This window comes from Symphalangus syndactylus, chromosome 13, assembly GCF_028878055.3.
Source record: "Symphalangus syndactylus isolate Jambi chromosome 13, NHGRI_mSymSyn1-v2.1_pri, whole genome shotgun sequence".
Classification (NCBI taxonomy): domain Eukaryota; kingdom Metazoa; phylum Chordata; class Mammalia; order Primates; family Hylobatidae; genus Symphalangus; species Symphalangus syndactylus.
In genome coordinates this window covers 67,363,787-67,384,394 of record NC_072435.2, presented here as the reverse complement: position 1 = coordinate 67,384,394, position 20,608 = coordinate 67,363,787, and the positions used below count along the sequence as shown (strand labels likewise).

Sequence of the window (20,608 nt, the reverse complement as noted above, 5' to 3'; positions counted from 1 at the left end):
TTTGTTTTGTTCACATTGTTAATATTGGTGCTGCCTTTACAAGAGACATAATGAAAATAAACTACTGCACCTAGGGAGCCTCAGGGAGAACAAAGATTTAACTCCTAGAAATTATTTGTTTTTATTTGTCCTGTGCACCACAGGATAGGGCTTCCCACTATTTTCTCACCTTGCAGAAAGCCCTCTTCATATTCTAGAGAAGTGATTTTCATCTGCAAAAACTATCATGAAATTAAATATCAACAGCAACAACAATGGATCTAGCATCCATCAATATGTACATGCTCAACATACACAAGGAGCTTGAGCTCAAAGAACTTGATACAGAAAAGAGCTAAAATTCCCAGTCACCAATAGCAGCTAACAGTCGGGCCACTAGCATGAAGAGTCACAGAGGTAGAATCTCTAAGAGTCACAGATTTAATCAGATACATCTTGCACCTTGTTTGAAAGGGACAGAACACAGCTAACTACTAGGCCCTGATCTTTTTCAGAGTGATAGATGAAGAAGCGTGATTATCCTACAGCTCATGGTCCTGAGGATGCAAATTAATACTAGCATTCATTTATTCACCCACCCATTTCACTGTAACAGTAACAATACTATAATAGTTCATTACATGGATTATATCATATAATGCTTATCTTAAAGAGTGACTAAACGACTATTCATGTCCTCACTTAACTGTTGAAGAAACTGAGGCTTACAAATGTAATAATCTGTCCAAGATCAAACAGTTAGTAAGTGCAATAGTGGAGACTCAGATGTAGGAAGGCTAGCTCTAGATACCCCACTCTTGACCAATACACATCAGTACAAGGTACTGAGTACCCAGTATGTACCCAGCATCAAGGTTTGGCCTCCGTTTCCTCATTCGAAACTGAGGGAAATAAGACTTCTCACATTGTGAGGATCAAATGAGAGGTCATCTGTAAAACATCCTGGCCAGTGCCTAGTGCCTAATAGGTACTCAATATAGCTGGTTCTCTTCCTCCAGGTGTATAAAAATGAATAAAATTTCATCACTTCCCTGCAGGGTTGGGAACAGGTCTGGAGAGGACAAAACAACACTGTTCCATATAAATCCATTCACCTCTCAAGCAGGACTTGTGGAAGTAATTCGAATCCTTCACGTTCATGAAAATCATTTTGAAGTAAAAATACTCATGCCTCTTTCCCTGTGAAACACATTAGAATTTGGTGCAACTGTTGTCCTTGTCAGTAAGTGATACAGGATCATACCGCGTTAATGTTTTCCACAGCTGTGGGAGCCATGCTATAATCAGACAACATCCTACTGAGGCATTCACACACATCTAAAAAACCCACCAAGCTCAAAAAGCAAAATGGAGAAACCTCTTCCAAATCAATTTTCCCTTTTGTCTTTCTTTGCAACTCTCACATTCCCTTCCTTTCAGCCATTGAGCTGCACTTCAGGTAGAGAGAAACATTTGGCATGAAAATGATTCTCTCATAAAGCCTGAAGTATTTTAAATACTTATAAGAACTGTGCATTTCAAATATGCTAAGACTTCTGTAAAGAGAAGGATAACTTTATAAAAACCCAGGTCACTTAATTCTATTGGTCTTGTTTTCAACCTGTGTGTGATACCACCTATGTTAAATGGAAGTTGCTAAGCAGATTTTTTAAAAAAGAAAAGATGTGGCATCTTGGGCAGAGAAAGATATTTTAATTCAACAAGAGAAGCACTCTAAAAATCCCTAATATGACCTTCCTCAGAAACTATCCTACTCATCTGGGAAATGACCCCACTACTACAAATATTTGGTTTTGTTCTACTTTTCAATTTACCGCTTCATTTCAGAGAAATTAAAGCATCAACAACTGGTGTTTATGCAGGAGTCACAAAGTGCCCAAACAGCCACATATATCTCAGTTTCATTCAAAACCTGGGAAAGCAAATCAATGGAAGATAATGGAATGGGATAAAATTAGCTTAGTCAGGGAGAAAACATATTTGCCTTCTAAGGTGCCTCTTCTCAAAAGGGCAGAGAAAGGAAAAAATAAAGGAAAAAATTAAAGCTTGGTTTCACATCACAGCAGAGCCTACAATTCATCAAGGTGACCATCTGCCAATGAAATTGATGAGGAAAACATCATTAAAAAGAAAAACTTGCAACGCCCTCCACCCCAGTTAAGTTTTTTTCCCTGTTAAGAACGCATAACCTTCCCTTCCATTCTTCCTCTACCTTCTACTTGTTATGTTTCCAATTAAGATTCGCCTATCTAAAAATAGGTAATGTGGCACTCACAACTCCTGTTTGTAATATATTCCTTTAAGCTACATTCTGAAACCAAGCAGGATCCATAAATCATGCCTCTTCTCTCATGAAATGAGAAATGCTAAGGTCAACTGAAATTTCTAGAAAGGTGGAGAGGTAGAGCCACCCCAGTTATTTTTCTGTAAGTTGCAATAATTGCAAATGCCTCTTAGGAAAAACTCAGCATCAGTAATCCCCTAGCTCAGACACAAAGCTAAACGGTCACAGCTACCTGCAAGCAGGAGAAGCCCCAGTGTGCACAGTACTTAGCACTAGGACGCGAGAGGCAGGGCAGCAAAACAGCTCTACTCCAAGTCTGCAGTCTACCCTTATTAGTCTCTGATCATCTGTCTCTTTCCTTTTCTTTGCAGACCTATGGCTGAGTCATCTAGTGAAAGAGGAAACTGAGAAGACATCCTAAGAAGTGAGATGCTGGCTTGGAAATCCAATATGTTCATTCTAAGGCACATCCATTCCATATTTATGTATCTACTCAAATATCTTAAAATGCACTGCATATTACCGAATCTCAGTCCCAGAAGGCCTTGTTTCGACATCATGTAGTGCTTGGCAGTATAAGCAGAAAGAGGAGGGTAAAAAAAAAAAATGCCCTTCTCTGCTTTGATGAGAAAAATAGGTTAGAATCAACACCGCTCCATGTAAAAGGAGAAAATTCTCTGCCTCTCTGATAGAGCTGAGTGGAATATTCACAAGCTCACCCAAATTGAATGTGCCTGCTGAGCTGGTGATTGCATTTTTCAAATATGCTAGTCCTCTTTTGGAGCTGTTTTGTTTTAGGGTCTCTGTTTAGCTGTGTACTTACACTCAGAGCAAATGAATCACAAAGGGTGCAATTTTATAAATAAAAAAATCAAGAAATAAATAAGCTAGCAACTAGTAAAAACCAGTGACACATCCCTGGCAATTGATTTTCAAGCCTCAGCCCAGCTGTGTTTATTTCCATTCATTCTATATCTCACGAGGGTCAGGCTTTGGGCAGGAGGAGAAGAGCATGGGGCCTGGGAGACAGGGAAAAATCACCACATGGAATGGAGACATGGTTCTGCCATGCCAGACACTGGCAGATGTCCCCAACAACCTGCGAGAAACAGCATGGCTTTGCAGTGTCACAGGGCTGGTTTGAGCTCTGAGTCCATAAAGTTCTAAGTGTATTAAATACTTACAAGGACTGCGCATTTCAAATATGCTGAGAATTCTGTAAGGCGAATAACTTTTACAAAGGCCAAGTCACTTAGTTCTGTCACTGTTATTCCCAACTTGTGTATGAAACCACCTATGTCAAGTGGAAGTTGCTGAAGCCACTTCAGAAAACAAAAAAGAAAAGGGTGTAGAATTTTGAGCAGACATTTAGATTCTTCCGGAGGCATTCTTGAAACCTCTAAAAGTGACCTTACTCAGAAATTATTCTGGCCATCCAGGAAATGACCCTGGTACTATAAATATTTGCTTCAGTTCTCCTCTTCAATTTACTGCTCCATTTCAGAGGAATTTTAAGCATCTATACCTGGTGTTTCATGCAAGAGGCACAATCAGCTGTGTAACCTTTAGTAAGTTTCTTAATGTCTCCGAAGTTCAGTTTCCTCATCTTCAAAATGCGTACAATAATGGCACCTATCTCAAGGTCTCGTTGTGTGGTTAAATGACAGAAAATCAAGTGACACGTTTAACACAGTGCAGGATCTAAGAAAAGGAACCCAATACAGTATGAAAGTGTTAGCTGAGAGGTCAACATAATGAACATTTTTACCACCATGAGCCATTCAGGGATGAGTCCAACATAGCCCTGTTGCGAGCTTATCTTCCAACCTTATTCTGGCTGAGACACATTGACCTAACAATTGATTATATGAAATTGACGAACAATTAGCTATTTACCACGTGACACATAATCGTATCTATCATAGATTTAATATCTCCTTGTGTCAGTCAGCACTCTGAGTCCTGTAATCATTGCTAATCCTCCCAATCATGCAAGGTAGAGGTTGTGCCCATTTTAAGATGAGAGCATGAGAATTAGAGAGACTAGGTCACTGCCCATAACCGTAGAGCTTTTAAGTGGTAGAGCGGGAATTCAAACCTAATTCTGTCTAGCTCCAAAGCCTATACATTCTGCCACATCTTCGGCTATACCATGCTACCTCTTCTTTCATAGAGATTAGTTGTACAGATAGCACATTAGCACCCACTGTGTGAGAGCAGTTAAAAAGTGTCATAAAGAAATGAAATGGGGCCAGCCACAGTGGTTCATACCTGTAATCCTAGCACTTTGGGAGGCCAAGGCGGACAGATTGCTTGAGCCCAAGAGTCTGAGACCAGCCTGGGCAGCATGGGGAAACCCCATCTCTACAAAAGATACAAAAATTAGCCAGGCATGATGGCATGCACCTGTGGTCCCAGCTACTGGGGAGACTGAGTCAGGAGGATCACCTGAGCCTGGTAGGTCGAGGTTGCAGTGAGCTAAAATCATACCATTGCACTCCAGCTCAGGCAACAGCGTGAGACCCTGTTTCAAAAAAAGGAAGGAAGGAGAGAAGGAGGGAAGGAAGGAGGGAAGGAGGGAAGGAAGGAGGAAAGGAGGGAAGGAGGGAAGGAAGGAGGAAAGGAGGGAAGGAGGGAAGGAGAGAAGGAAGGAAGGGAGGAAGGGAGGGAGGGAGGAAGGGAGGAAGGCAGGAAAGGAGGGAGGGAAGGAGAGGGAGGGAGGTAACAAGTTAAATGAATGTGGTACCCAACCTCCCAGATGGTCCTCAGTGAACCCTGACTCCTGATATTCATGCCCATGTGTAATCCCTTCCCACAATGTGTCCCACAATGTGTCACAATTGATCTATGAATCTAACGGATACAGCAAGAGTGATGGTGTGTCACTTCCAATACTAGCTTATAAAAGGCATTATAGATTCTGCTTTGCTTCTCTCTTGGATCACATGATTTGGGAGAAGCCAGTTACAATATCTTGAAGATATTCAGGCTGCCTGGTAGAGAGGCCATGTTGCTAAAAACACTGAGGCCTCCTGCAAACAGCCCTATGAGTAACCATATTGGAAGCAGGTGTTCTGGCCCTAGTCAAGCCTCTGGATGATTGTTTCCCTGGCCAACAGTTTGTTTTACGAGAGACCCTAATCTAGAACCCTCCAGCTAGGCTGTTCCCTAATTCTTGACACTCAGAAACTATGTGAGATAATAAATGTTTGTTGTTTTAAGGTGCTAAATTTGGGGATTATTTTTTATGTAGCAATAACTAATATAGTGTAAAAATCAGACAGAAGTCAGGATGGTACAAAAGCCTTGGCCAAGGGGAGTGGAGAAGACTGGCAACCAAAGGGTAATAAAATGATTTGGAGCATGAGAACAGACAAAAAGAAGAGATCATTTGAAGTGAGAAAATAACAATATTATCAAACATTTATATAGCACATGTAGTGTTCTAAGTTTTGTTACTATATTCGCTCATGTAATCCACATAACAATCTTATAAAGTAGGACTAGAGTTATCCCCATTTTACAGATAAGGAAACTGAGGTACAGAAGATTTCAACAATTTGCCCAGGTCACTCAGTTAGTAAATGGTAAAGCTGGGATTCACCCCAGGCAGTGCAGCTCCAACTTCTGACACTTAACAACTTCACACGCTGCCTCTCAGATCTAAAGAAAAACAAGAAAAGCAGCCAAGGCCTTTATGTTGTCAGGGGTCTGAGTAAACCCCATGCCTTTGGTCTAGATTGTTTTATTGTTTTAATAAGGATAATAAATTACATTGTATAGCAATACCCCACTTACTTCACTTAATCCTTAAAAAAAACTCCCAGGAGAGGCAGAAGAGATATTTTTGTCTCCATTTTACAGAGGAGAAAAACTGAGGCTGAGCAATGTTAAGGGATGATTTGAATCTGTGAATTTTAAATCAAATGAGTTTTGGCAAATTAAGGAATTGTCCAACTCTAATTTAGGTTAGAGTTGGAAATTCTGACATGTTGAAACTCTCTTGTTTACCTTACCTATTGACAGTTGTAGTTGCCTATTTACATTTCAGATTCCATGGATAAAAATAAATAAATCAAAGAGGCAGCAGCCCCATGAGAAGAACATGAGGTTCATGTGCTACCTTACTTTCAACCAGGAGTAAGTACATTCATAATAAAACACAATCACAATAACATTCAAAATCAATTTAAGCAAACAAGAGTGGCATAATTAAAGTTAGAGCTCAGGGCCTCTTTCCAAGAGAATAAGATGGATTGAAATAACTACCACCATCCCCACAAAAAATATAATTAAATTAAATATGCATGCATATTATTGAGGAATAATCATTGTAACAACCCCCAAAAGAAAAATATGTTTATTTCTAGTCAATTGAAAAAATGTATCACTGATTGTTCCCCCAACAATACAGTAATTGTGAAGTCCACAGAAATGCAGCAAAGTTAATGCTGAGGTTCAAATATGAAGGCACTAAGGAGAGAAAACTGGACAGTTTCAGACAAACCTAAGAGCTACAACATCGCAGTCATAATTTCCTCTTCCTCCACATGCTATCTGCCCCCCACGCACTTCCATTTCCTCTGAACTGCAAGTCTATATGCACATTACATTATCTAATCATGGGGTACTTTTTTCCTGTTTATACTAGAATTTATTTTATTTGGGCGGGGGAGGAGAGGCGTGATCTTCGTGTTAGACATTCTCTCACAGATGATTTTAGAAACAGTGTCCTCTCGATCCAGGGCGTTCATTCTCAGATCTTCTATGAAGAATGATATTTGCACTAATGAATGTTTCCTGTGCTATTATTGGTGAGGCAATTAGGCCTTCCCACACTCATGTCTGCAGGCTGCTGTGGGCCTCTGGGTAATCAATCATGTTTCTCGGCAGCACTGTCAATCAGAAGCTCGCCTGAGTGGCATCTATTGACAGTTCTCAGCATGCCGGCGCTTTCCCGCTCCCTCTCCTCTTTCGGGTTCATGGTAATACAGAATTTGAGCCTGCTGTTTTTTCATCATAGAGTGGAATTTTTTCATTTTTCTCTGCTTGTGTTTATTCTTCCCCCCTGCTTTATCCTTTCAAGAATATCACAGAAAATATAGTATTCAACACGAATCCCCCAGAGGGCTTCTTGGCTGTGGTTTCAATATGTATTATTCTGTATTTCATTTCTTTTTCTTCTCCTTACCTTTAGACACCTCTAACTACATCCTGCTAACCCCTATTACAACCCCAAAATATCTATACTCCATCTTTCTCTGTATTTCTGACCACATGTTTGACTTCTTCTCATTGTCCAGAAAGTCTTAACTAATTATCAACAGGGAATTGAATTGTTCTCCGCCTGCCAGCGTGGCCCCTAATTTTATCACCAAACTATATTTGCGAGGACTGCATATGCCAGATTTTTCAAAACTACCCCAATCTCAAATGATCTATTCCTTGGACAAAGTGGCTCTAAACGTCAGTTTGGAAAATCAGGTTGTTGCAAACTTAAATGAGATTATTTTAAGTAATTATGGTATTCACATCACTCTCCTTTATGTACTCAGAAAACCATCAGCACTAGAAAAATACCTATTTCAATTAGAAATTGCATCTCTGTTTCCTATAAACTGAAGGGAAACCTTACTTGCTACATGGCAGCCTGGAGACAACAGACAAGGCCCATTTGGAATTTGTTAGTATCTGTGCCCCACCCCCACCAGCACCATAGCAAGCACATGAGCCCAAAAGTGACACACAGGACTGTCTTGCTCTTATCCATCCTCAAATTCATACTCAGAGAAACTTTAGCAATGACAGCATGCGGGGCATTAAGGAATGATCCTTGGCTCTACTTCCCACAAGTCCTGGGTTCGTGCTTTCCTGATTTAACTACCTTTGGTAGGCACCTTCCTCAGTTCATCCACTCACAAGAAGTACTGGCAATCTGTATTTTGGCAGCTTCTCATGTGCAAAAAAAGAAAAAAAAAAAAGGCAGGGAAAAGGGGGTGGGGAGGAATATGACTGCTTTTTATGAAATCTCTCTGTAAAGAGGAATGTGGGTCAACAGAAAATACTTCTGTATATGCAACAGCCCTTCAATGGGAAACTAAACAGTTTCTTCCAAGGATGTTTTGAGCTACATTATTTGTAAATGGTACATAAACAATGGTATTAACATCACTAAAGAAGAAAACAGTAGGTCCACTGGAAATGGAAGACAGCCTGTGGAAAAGGTCGGGGGAGATGTAGTAAACCTAATAATATAAGAGACATTTATAATCATTGGTCATGTGTTGGGCAATGTGTGAGGTACGGCACATGCATTCTCTGTTTTAGTCCTTACTACAAGCTTGTGAAATGGGTCTTATTGTTGGGCACACTTCCCAGATGAAGCAGCCATGGCACAATGAGGTTGCACATCTGGCTTGGAGCAAAGGAGTGCACACAAGCCCAGACTGTTGGAGTCCAGTGCCGCAGTTTTTAAGCATGCTGTTATCCAGCCTGGTCAGTCTGGGCTCAGCACCATCCAAGGGAGAGGGCTATAATTCCCTGGATTCTAAACTCTCTTAGGTAAATACCCTTTGCCTAAGAGAGTTTATGACTTGACTCTGCATCCACCAAGTAGCCTAAGGTTATAATCCGGCCTCCTCTACTATCATGACTATAAGGATCATTTTGTGAGTCCTCTGAGGGTTGTTTCTCACTATAAAATGATGAATTGGCCATTTCCTGGCTCTCTTGGCCTCCTGAACATTCAGTTACCTTGACCCTTAGCACTTCCCAGCCCGCCAAACTGGGACCAGATCCTGGAATGTCCCAGCTCCATCCAGCCCTCTTTTGTGTAAATGTCCACCAGTTTCTCCAATTTCTACTTTTTTTCTCTACAGACATCACAGCTTCATCTTACTCTTTAGCTATGCAAAGGTGGCAAACGCAAACTCTTGTTAACACTTTGAGAACCTCGCTCTCCATCATTTTGACTATATGCTCATTTTCTGTCCTCTCCATATAAATAATGTTTTCTTTAAAACCAAATGACTCCTCATTATCAAAGTTCCATGCAACTGGTCGACTCATATATTCTACTTGTATCACCACAACATCAGCTTGCCTTTGTTTAGCTTTTGAATTCTATCAAGAAGAAATAAGTAACACTTGAGCTAGTCCCTTAGTCTTGGCTCACCGCAACCTCCACCTCCCAGGTTCAAGTGATTCTCCTGCCTCAGCCTCCCAAGTAGCTGGGATTACAGGCATGCACCACCACGCCTGGTTAATTTTGTATTTTCAGTAGAGACAGCGTTTCTCCATGTTGGTCAGGCTGGTCTCGAACTCCCGACCTCAGGTGATCTGCCTGCCTCAGCCTCCCAAAGTGCTGAGATTACAGGCATGAGCCACTGTACCCGGCCGAAATCATGTCATTTTATACACACACACACACACACACACACACACATACACTTATATAAAACATATAGCATCTACCTATAAAGTACATTTTCTGGCCAAGCACAATGGCTCACACCTTTAATCCCAATAGTTTGGGAGGCCAAGGCAGGAGGATCACTTGAGCCCAGGAGTTTGAGAACAGTCAGGTCAACATAGCAAAACCCTGTCAAAAATACAAAAAGTAAATTTTAAAAATTAGCTGGGCATGGTGGCACACACCTGTAGTCCCAGCTACTCAGGAGTCAGACTGAGTGACAAAGCGATCTACTTTATCTAAGGGAAAAGGCTCTGCCAGACATTGAGCTTCTGGCAGGTCATGCTACAAAGAACTGCCCTGCCTACACCCCCTCTAAGGATCCAACTTTACAGTCATGACCTGATTCCACAGAGCCTGTGGACCAGGGGGAGCCAATCATAAGGCTCACAACCATCATCAGGGCCTGAGGTGAAAACGTGAGCTCAGCCCATCTGAGTCCTCTCTTGGCAATTTAATCAGGAAACACTGGGACAGGGGGCTAGCAGGGGTGGTACTAAGGGTAAGAAGGGGGCCTGAGGTTAGGCTTGGGCTAGGGCAAGTGCATGCTGACATTGCAAGGTGTGGAAACTCACAGTAGAGAGGGGAAAGAAGCTGCTTAGAACAGAGGAGATGAGAATAGGCACATGTGAAAGGGCATGTGCCATGTGGTCCTGGTTTTTAAGAACATTGTTTTCCTAAATGTAGTGGAGAAAGGATGAAGGATGCCTGGGACTTGGGAGGATGAAGGGAAGAGCACCTAAGCATCAAAGGAAGCTAGGGATGCCCAATGAGAAGTGGGATGAAGAATCTTCTCATCTATCTTAAGCACCTGTGTGTCAGATTCCTTTCTATAAACAAAGCCCACACTGAGACCCTCTATAACACACATAACGTTCTAAACTTTCACCAATGACAAATTTGCCTCTCAGGACAGTCAAGTTTCACCCCTACTCTCAGTTGGGGTAGGATGAATCTTTCCCTTATGAGATATGGATTTACATTTTGTTCTGATGACAAGTTTCCTGTAGCTGATCAATCATACCAGACAGAGGAAAGAAAGCATTGTGATGACCTATGAGTTATACTAGCGTGAGTAGAACAAACGCAGGCCTAACCACCACGGCATTTTTCTAAAGATGGCCTGCAGTCAACATACACCATTTCCAGTTGCAAACACATCCTGTCACTGCCACTTAGCATCATGTACTATGCACAGTCCTCACCCCGAAGTGAGGTCCTCCTCTTCCATCCCAACCCTGATCTGAGAATGGGTGTGAAACTCCTTCATAACCCCTGCAGTTTACAGGAAGTTTTCCTCTCCATGTAAAGCAAACACATGTCTTCTCTATTACAGCTCCTTAACTGAGCCCTTTCACTGTTCTTGCTGAATCCTCTACTTTCATTGGGGAAGCAGGAGATTGAAGGGGGTTACTGAAAAGTCAAGGCTAAAGTAAAATTAAAATTAAAACACAGTTTCTAAGGCCTGCGGAGTGCACAGAAATGGTCTTTGTCTTGGTGGAGCTGGGAACACAATGGTGTAAATGTAGCACTTGGCATGTGGCCCGCAGGTCTCATTATTTTACAATTACACCCAGATGTCAAACATCAATGTTGGCATTTAAAGCCTACAGAGTTGGTGAGTGCTTAAAATGGTTCATGCCTGCCTTCTGCAAAAGTTAAAGTGAAGAGATGACAGGTTAGTTTAACACAGCATGTGTTTTTCCTAACTAGCCAGTGACAAGAAAGAGTTACACAGGTACTTACTATTTATAACCCATGGCCACATCCACGAAATACTTTCTTCTCTGTCGATAGACATTGTCCTTAAATCCCTTAAACACAAAAAAGATTAAGTTATTTAACACAGTGCTGAAAATTAGCTGCAGAAGACCTAAAAGAAAATCACTGTGGTGTATGAGTGTTCAATTCATATGTAAATCTTATCCTAGGACGGCCATCTTGATGACACAGACAGAAACAAATTGTGCTTACAGTAAAACCTCATTAAATTGGGGCTGTACTAATTTAGGATGCGTGGCAATTCAGGCTAAAGTTTACCTTTCCACTAAGTAAGCAGAATGGCTTAGTTGAGCAAATTGATATTGTGAACAATACCTTTAGGTTTTCAAATATCATTTGCATGTAATTGATCTTAATCACAAATTAATCCTATCCTATTCATTAAAACAGATCCCTTTAACATGGTTATTCAGTAACTTAACCTAATTTTAATTGCTTTGTATAAATAACTAATAAATGTGACATTTATTATAAATTCCATCATTTAGAATAATCAACACATTCCCAAATTAGTATGAATTAAAGAGGTTTTGCTGTATTTTATGACTACAGCCACATAAGGCAAAATCGATTTTAGGGAATTCATGCACAGGACAGAAGCCTAGCAGCATTTCACTCTGACTTCTTGTAATTCTAGTTAGTCTTAGCCAACTTCAAGATTTTTATCCATCATCATCCACTTGGGAAATTAAACATTATGTCTGTCATTTTTCAGTCAAGTGAAATCCTTCAGAGAGGACTTCTTGGTTTACTCAAAAATATCTCCTCTTGTCAACAGACGTTCCATTTTCCTTTCCTTTAAGCACTTTCAGACAATCAATTCTTTCCAGGGTTGTTTCTTCTAGCTGTTGGAAGCTCAGAAGGAGTTATTGCAATTTGACTCCTACCGCTACAGCCCTACAACCTGGAAGGATAACCAGGAAGCAATGGCTTGCTAAGAATGGAGGCCAGGCAAGGAGACAAGCCACTGGGATCATAGCATTGGAGAGTGAAGAACAGGGTGAGGCCCACAAAGGCCTAGACTACCTCTGCTGAACCTTAGTTCTGCAAGATGCGCTGCTCAAGAGGAGCCTCAAACTCATTAGCAAATCGCCCCTCTCTTGCCTGGCTGAAGAGAACTGGCCTCGAGGCTAGAAATCTTCACAGGGCTGTCTGCTGGACAGAAATGAAGAACTTCCATTGTCAACAACTTTTCTTTCAGGAATGACAAGAGAGTTACTAAGGGGAGGAGAAGATGCCCTGAGACCACCTTAACACCATGTAAAAATCAAATATCCTCTGTCCAAGAAACTAGCACTTTCTTTTACTGTGAATTGGGAGTTTTTAAACTGGGGTTCATAGGCAGGCTTGTGAAGTCCTAAAATGTCTATATAAAAAATTTTACAAAATAGTTACCACTGTCCTTGAAGTTTGGGTATTTGGTAAAAAATAATAATAATAAAATAAAATAAATAGTTACCACATTCACAAATAGATCTGTGCCCTTTAAAAAGGTCTCCTGCTGTAGAGGGTAGATGCAGTCATGCTAGAAAGTACTTGTTTCAACACTCACTAGTAAAACCAGGCTACTTGAGATGGTAAAACCAAAGAATTCCAAGCACCTTTATTATTCAAAAAGAAAACAGGCCATGACAAAAGGAAAAACGTCCTGTGAAAAGCACAGCATCTGTTCCCCGGTTCCTGCCAGACTGGACACCATGGTAACGGCATCATAATCTGCTGGGCCTCCTGAAGAATCTCAACTGCGTCTCTTCTGCAAACACCTGCACCTTTTCCAAGGACGCAAGAGAGTGATTTACTCATCATGCCTCATTAGCTTAGTGTGGCAGTGATTACGCAAATGTTGTGGGCGATCCAGAACTTCCTGGATTGAACCATGGACTGGCAAAGTGAAATAGGGACGCTAGCTGCGCTAGTAGTGACAGAGAAACAGCATTCCTTGGCCATCCATTCTGAACTGAAGCCAAGGACAGGGTTACCAGATAAAATACAGGGCACTCAGTTAAATTTGAATTTCAGATAAACAACAAATAATCTTTTTAGTATAAATATGTTCCAAGTATTGCATGGGACATACTTATACCACAAAACTACTCCTTATTTATCTGAAACTCAAATTTAACTGGGCATCCTAGATATTTATTTGCTAACTCTGGCAACCCTAGCACCCAGAGAGTACCCACCCTCCCTCTTTCAATTGAAATCAAAGGAAATCGAAGACCCATCCTGAACTCTAAAGTGCTCAGCTAAATTTATGTTGACACTCAAGTAGCTATCCCAAATAGGTCAACCGTGATGGAATATTAGAATCACCTGGGAGCTTTAAATAATACATCAAACCTGGCCACATTCCCAGAGGCCCTGGCATCAGTATTTTTTAATTCTCCACATGTGATTTGAATGGAAAGCTAGGGATGAGAATCACTGAGCTAGAACATTAATTAATACATTAGTTCTCAAATTTTAGATCTCATCAGGATCCCCTGCGATACTTTTAAATGCAGACTCCTGGGCCATCCCTGAAAGTTCTGACTCAGTAGGCTTCAGATGAGCATCAAGATATTGTATTTTTAACAAACACCGTATGAGTGAACCTTGAACCCCACTTCGAAAGACCTTCCCAGTCTAGATGCTGGCTCCTCAAAGTGTGGTCCCAAGACCCTCTGGTGCAAGCCTTATCTGGGAGATCACCAGAAATACAGAATCCCAGGCCCTACAGACTCATTATCTGCATTTAAAAATGATCTCAAAGGTGATTAGTTTGCCCCTTCAGGTTTGAGAGGCACTGACGTAGATATTTAACCCTTTCTAGGGATCCTCAGCAACCTTACTCTTATATTCCAAGCCCCTTCTGAAGTATCCTATCACAAGGGTCCCTGTGTTTGTCTCAGGACTGGGATTATTCCCAGGCATAAAAAGTGCTTAGACAACTTTTCCATCCTCATCAAACAACTTACAAAAACACCAATTTGCCAATATCACATTCTGTATAATGAACATTTGATGTGCTTATAAAAGAAATAAATGCGGTTTAAAAAATGACAAGAGAGGGGATTGCTAAGTGTTTGCAATTATTTCAAGTGGCTGCACAGAAAATAAGAGAAGGTATCATAAGGTGGGTATAATTAGGAGTAATGGAATAAAATTAAGCACAGGAAAATTTATGCTGGGTATTGGAATAAATTTTTTCTCAGTAAGGTCAGTGGTTCCTATGGTTGTTCCATTAAAATGGCTGAACTCCTTTCTCCAGGTTGAGTAATTTTCAAACTAGACTAAGGGGAGCATTTGGAAATAGGAGGTTATCAAAAAATCCTTTACTGTCTAGGCATTGATCTGGATGATTTAATACAGCATTTCTATTTCTAGAATTAAGCATTTACTCTTGCCAAATGCTTTCCAGTTGTTTTATTAACTAGGCTTTTCAAACACCCCTTTGAGGTCAATAACAATTTTATTTCCACTTTTTACATAAAGAACTTTAGGTGCAGAGGTAAAGGGACTTGGCCAAGGTCATTCTGCAAGTTAACAGCTGGTGTCTGTGCAGCCCGGGTACTGCTTAGCTCCTAAGTCAGGTTCCTGTGCTAATTCTGATGCCTTCTGGAAGTTGAGAGAGGGGAAAGATAACAATGGATGATGATTAAAGCTATTTTATAATGTTTTTCTAATATTCAGAAGCCTTACATGTGAATTACTGGAAAATATTCTGAAATTTTAGGCTATGTTAGCAAATATAACACATTGTTTCTTTGAGAGAATTCAGCTTTTTGAAAATTATGCAGTTGAATTAGGTCTGTTTGACCATTTGTTTGAATGGTATATTTGAATTGGTCTGAGTTGGTATATTACGTCAAATGACTGGTTTAATTGAAAATTTCCCTAGGGTTAAAGTTGTCATAGCTTCCTTTAAAACAGGGGTTCTCAAACTTAACGGTGGGCTTGTTAAAACAAATTCCCAGGTGATACTGACACTGCTGATGTTGGGGTCATACTTAGAGAGCCACTGCGCAGAGTATAGCCACACTGCCAAACCCCCAGATTTCCTCAGTTTAAACAGCAAGGAATGTCTGTAAACTATTACCTGCAGACCGCAGAGGCGTCCTGCAAGCATTAGTGATCTGCTTGGGTTTCACTCTTTTATCTGCCCATTTTTAGACAAGGGGCGCCGGGGGAGGGAAAAAATGCCCATAATGAATGGGTGCATTGCTTACTTCTCCCAGACTATTAACTGTACTTCACTCTGGCCATAAAGAAGTTCCAGGTCTCTAGTGTTAAATAAAAAGTGATGTAAAGGGGGGAAGGGGAGAATAATGGGAAATGCTTACCCAAGTATCATATTTCTTTACAGATGGTCATTTTTATTGGAGTAGAGGAAAGAATGATGGTAGTTAGATTCAGGGTAGATGTGGGAAGAGATATGTCTTCCATCATAGCCTTTATTCTAAAACTCTCTACCTTTCCATTGAGACTGAAGTCAACTACATTACTCTACTCCTAACTACCTCCAGTCAAGGAAAATAGCAAGAAGAATTTTATTCTCTCACTGAGCCCCGTAATACCTAGTCCTCCCTAGTTTCCCAGAGGCATGATCAATTTCAGTTCATCGTTTTTCCAAGGGTCACCATCTGCAGGTATATTTCAGGCTGCCTAATTCCACAGAAATATTCTCCAAGGTTTAGAGTCTCCTCCTCTATCCAACCCTTTTAAAAATAAATGCTATGTGAAAATACCATCCTTCTAACCTGCTTCCAGTCAACACGTGTACAGGGAAGCTTTATCATTTGGAAGTCTGCTCTCAGTTATGGGGAATAAATAATAAATTGTTCTATAATAAAGCTTTGCAGCACAGAACATGGCACAGTGCCTGGCACATGGGTGGAGCTGAGAGAGCATGTGAGAAATAGATTTTACTGGACACTTACTGGATGGTCGGCATCAAGCTCAGAACCATACATGAGAACTCTGTGAGAGCATTTGTCTAACTCAGAGATCTTCCGAGGGAACCAGGGCACATCCTCTAGCTCTGTTGAAAACAGTGCAGGTTCAAAAATATTAGTTCACAGATTGTGTTTTCCCCTTTGCAATATTTGTCAGATTGCAAAATTACCCCACAAGCTAAGACCACCCTTGCCTTCTTCTTCTGTCCAAATATTCTCTGGAGGATTCAGCGTCACAATAGTGGTTTGAAATTTCAGCAACTGAATGAGCTCATTGAATTCTGTTTTCCCACACTCACAGTCCACAAAGATTTCAACCTCAGAACTTCTTCGCCGAGATTTCCTGGATTCAATATGAACCATGTTGACACGTTTTTCCTGTGGAAACATGAGCATCTGAAAATCACCTTCAGGGGACAGTAAAAGAAATGCCATGAGCTTTTATTGTTCACATCTTAAGCAAGGTGCCAAGTACCCACACAAGAGGAAGAGACAATCTCTTTGTTCTTTGAATAAAACTTGGAAATGTTTCCAACCATTATTTCCATTAATGAAAAATCTATATATTTATACTTCTGTGTATAGGTTGTCCTGCCTCATAAAAAAATAGAAGGGGCATTTAAAATATAAAATGGCCCTATAAAATGAACATCATCATTTCCCAGAGAGTGGTACACATCCCACAGGTGGCACATGATTATTTGGGGAAAAAATTATTTATTCTATTATCATGTAATATCCAGATTTATATGTTTCTGAAAAACATAACTAAAACTCAAACCCCTAATATAAAGTTTTCTTTTAAAATAATCTTTTAGAAATAACCTTTTATAACCTTTTTATAAGTAAACAGTACAAATGGCAAGCAGAAATTGGGGAGGTAGCATGAAAATGACTGAGGTTTGGGAAACACTAGCCAAACTGTAATCCATATGGTAGAAAAAGAAATAGGAGCAAGATAAGTAGTCAAGAGAGGATCTTTGAAGGCAAAAGGAAAACAAACAACTTAGGCGATTGCAAGGAGGGTGAAAAAAAGGTAAAAAAATAATGATAAAAACCCCCCTAAATGGGATCATTTAATAATTGTTCTTTTTTGGCAATCTTCAAACTAGCTTCAACCAAGGATGTGTTGCTGCAACTATCACTCTATGACGGATCTCAGAGATAAGGGCAGTGATTTAATATTTAAAAATCAGGTTAGAATTTCCCCCAGTGATGTGTTCTTCATTTCCTCTAAGTTAATTGAAGACTCTGTTATCTCCATCCCAACCCACCTCCAAATAAGCAGACATCTTCTCACTCCAGATGATACACTGTGATTACCAACACAATTCCTGATACAATCCTAGATGATCTCAGAATTTTCAACATAGGAACAGGATAGGTAGTTTCCGGTGCCAGAATAGTATCAAATCAAACAGCACCCTCTCCTATATAAAGAAACTAGTCTTGTGACGGGGAAACTAAACATCCTATTTCTGTTTTTATTAACCTTTACAATAATATCATGCATGTTTTTTCAGTTGGCTGATAATAATATTAAGATTAAGTTCAAGGCCCAATAGACTTCACATACATTGTGTCACGTTGGGCTTTTAATGACCTTTGGTTGAAGTAGAGTAGATGTTTTTAGGGGAACTGAGTTCCAGATGGGTTAAATGGCTTAGCTAAGGCCCCATGACTAGCTGATGGCAGAGTGAAAACTCAGGGCTGCTAACTCCTTCTCCAGGAATTTATCCACTGTACCCAGCTGTCTAATTGAATTGGCCTGCCTTTGGCACTGTATGGACACAGCCTTGGATGACATAATTATCTGTAAAATATTTCCTCGGATTTCCATTACCACCGTTTATGGTGCCTGATCCTTTCTTCAAGGTCAAAAGAGAACAAGAAATTATTTGCCAAATCAGGCTTCTAATTCCCCTGCTATGATCATCATAGAGGCATCATAATAATGCCTCATAGTTGTACACTTTACAAAGCACTTTCACTCATATTATGTCATCCCAGCAATCCTGTTAGGTAGGAATTATTATTGCAATTTTACAAATAAAGAAATTGAACCTAAGAAGCAGCTAGTGTTTAGCCAAGCCAGGAGAACACAGGTCTGAATCCCCTGACTACAATTCCAGCTATCTTTCCACTGCACTAGCAGCCCAAGGCGTCATGCAGAGCTAGGCTCCTTATCTTAACAGCTCTCATCAACAGCCACTGCCCCCAAACAAAATGCATTTGTAAGGGAGGGTGTCTGCTGAAGGGTAGAGAAACCATTAGGTATATGCTGGCAAGAACACAACAGCTTTTCTGGGCTTTTCCAGCCTCATCCCTAACCAGGATCTTTCTTGAAGGTTCAAACTACAGATTTGGACCTGAGAAGATGCTATGAACATTTCTATAAGGGAAGAGCTAGCCCAACAATATATAATATAAGGAGAGTGACTCATCTTCGCAAAAAGATACATTAAGACACATAAACAACGAGGCTTAGGGGAATACCGAGTGCCTATACTCATGTATCTCAGTTTTTCATAATAAACGTGCTCCTAGGACATGCGTAAATTCAAATTTGAACAAATCAAATCAAGCTGCAGGCTCTTGCTACTTAAGATACCCTGTTTACCTCCTCTTGTGTTTTCATTTTCAGGTGTGAAGCTCACATTTTTGAAGTACTGACCTCCTAACCTGGCAATAGTCTTCAGAGTTCCTAACAAGCTAACTCTGCATTAATAAGCCACAGCTTATGCAATTCTGCTGATTTCATTGCTTGACAGACAACTCCCCTTTTAAAGCCTCGTGAAGTTTTGTTCCTTTGAATCTTTCACCGCATTATCCAGAAATTGGTTCAGTAATGTTTCATAGCAGATAACAGGTTTGTAACCAGGCACACAGTCACTTTTAAAATTATGTAATGATATTTTACATTCACCTGAAAGAGCCTCAGTGCTTTTACCAATCCACCAACTTCATTTTTCAAGGAGAAAACAACTGCTGTCTTGCCACTTTCGGTAGCAGTTTCGCTTTTGCTGCTTCCCTCGTTGCCTTTGTCATCATTTTTGCCAGAGTTAGCTTTATTTAGCTTCAGGAATGTCGAAGCATAATAAAACAAAATATTAGTTAAGGTTCCAGAATCCTCCATAATTAGATTTTTCCCACACATTTCATTCATAAGCTGGAAGCTCCACCAATCATACAAACTTAAGGTGAAGTTACCATGTCACTCATAACTTTCAATCATAAATATTGGTCTAATTTACCCTGAGACACTATTTTCCAGTGGTCTAAGACATCATCTAGTGGTTGAAATTAAAAGGGGATCAGATTTGCTTCACTTTAATAGCATCAAAAACCTGACTGTCATACAGCCTGAAGTATCATATATGAACAATTCCTGCCTTTCTAGGATTATTTTACATCACAAAATTTGATCTCTTAGCCTCGTTGAATCATATGGAAACTATATTAATTACTAACCATAATAAAAATAAGATCAAACATATTTTTGAAAATAATTTCAGTTTCAATTAAATTTTAAAAACAAAATATCTATTTCATTCCAAAATATGTCAGCACATGCCCAGAGATTAATGGGTAATATTACTTTCTTCAATTAGATCTACATTGTCAATGTGAATCTGCCTGCAAAAGTTTAGCACAGACAAGTGTATAACTCTAAGGCCATCTGTGTCAGAAGATAATATTTGAAAAGTGACTATTAAAATTCAGCGACAAATAAAAGGAAAAAGGGAAGGAAGGAAGGAAGGAAGGAAGGAAGGAAGGAAGGAAGGAAGGAAGGAAGGGAGAAAGAAACCTGGCCAGCTAATTATTAGGAGCAAACAGTAAAAATCTGAGAAACTGAAAAAGATTAACACTTCATTAGCCACTTAAGATTTTATATTGCCTGATGAAGTAATGTCTATTAGTCCTGCTGGCTAAAGAAAAAAATGATGGATTCCAGTAACTCAGGTCACATTGCCAGAGATGCAGAATAAAAAGCTGGAAACTTTATTTAGTAATAGAATGGGAGGAAACAAAACAAAAACAACAAGCTAGAAACTTTCATTTGACAGACAATGCAAAATTATGATGGTCTGTTTTATATTCTTTATATGCAAATACAGCATCGGGCAGACATAGAAG

The 20,608-nt window shown here is 40.0% G+C and overlaps 1 protein-coding gene across 1 annotated transcript in view; it reads right to left on the bottom strand.

Annotated features, from left to right (window-relative positions):
- Positions 1 to 20,608, bottom strand: part of TPH2 (tryptophan hydroxylase 2) — a 93,525-nt gene that overhangs the window by 71,210 nt on the left and 1,707 nt on the right. The window contains exons 2-5 of the mRNA XM_055235755.2: positions 19,398 to 19,547; positions 16,666 to 16,849; positions 16,457 to 16,557; positions 11,502 to 11,569 (exon numbers count right to left, since the gene is read on the bottom strand). Coding sequence (XP_055091730.1) covers positions 11,502 to 11,569; positions 16,457 to 16,557; positions 16,666 to 16,849; positions 19,398 to 19,547 — 503 coding nt within the window. The remainder of the gene's footprint in view (positions 1 to 11,501; positions 11,570 to 16,456; positions 16,558 to 16,665; positions 16,850 to 19,397; positions 19,548 to 20,608) is intronic.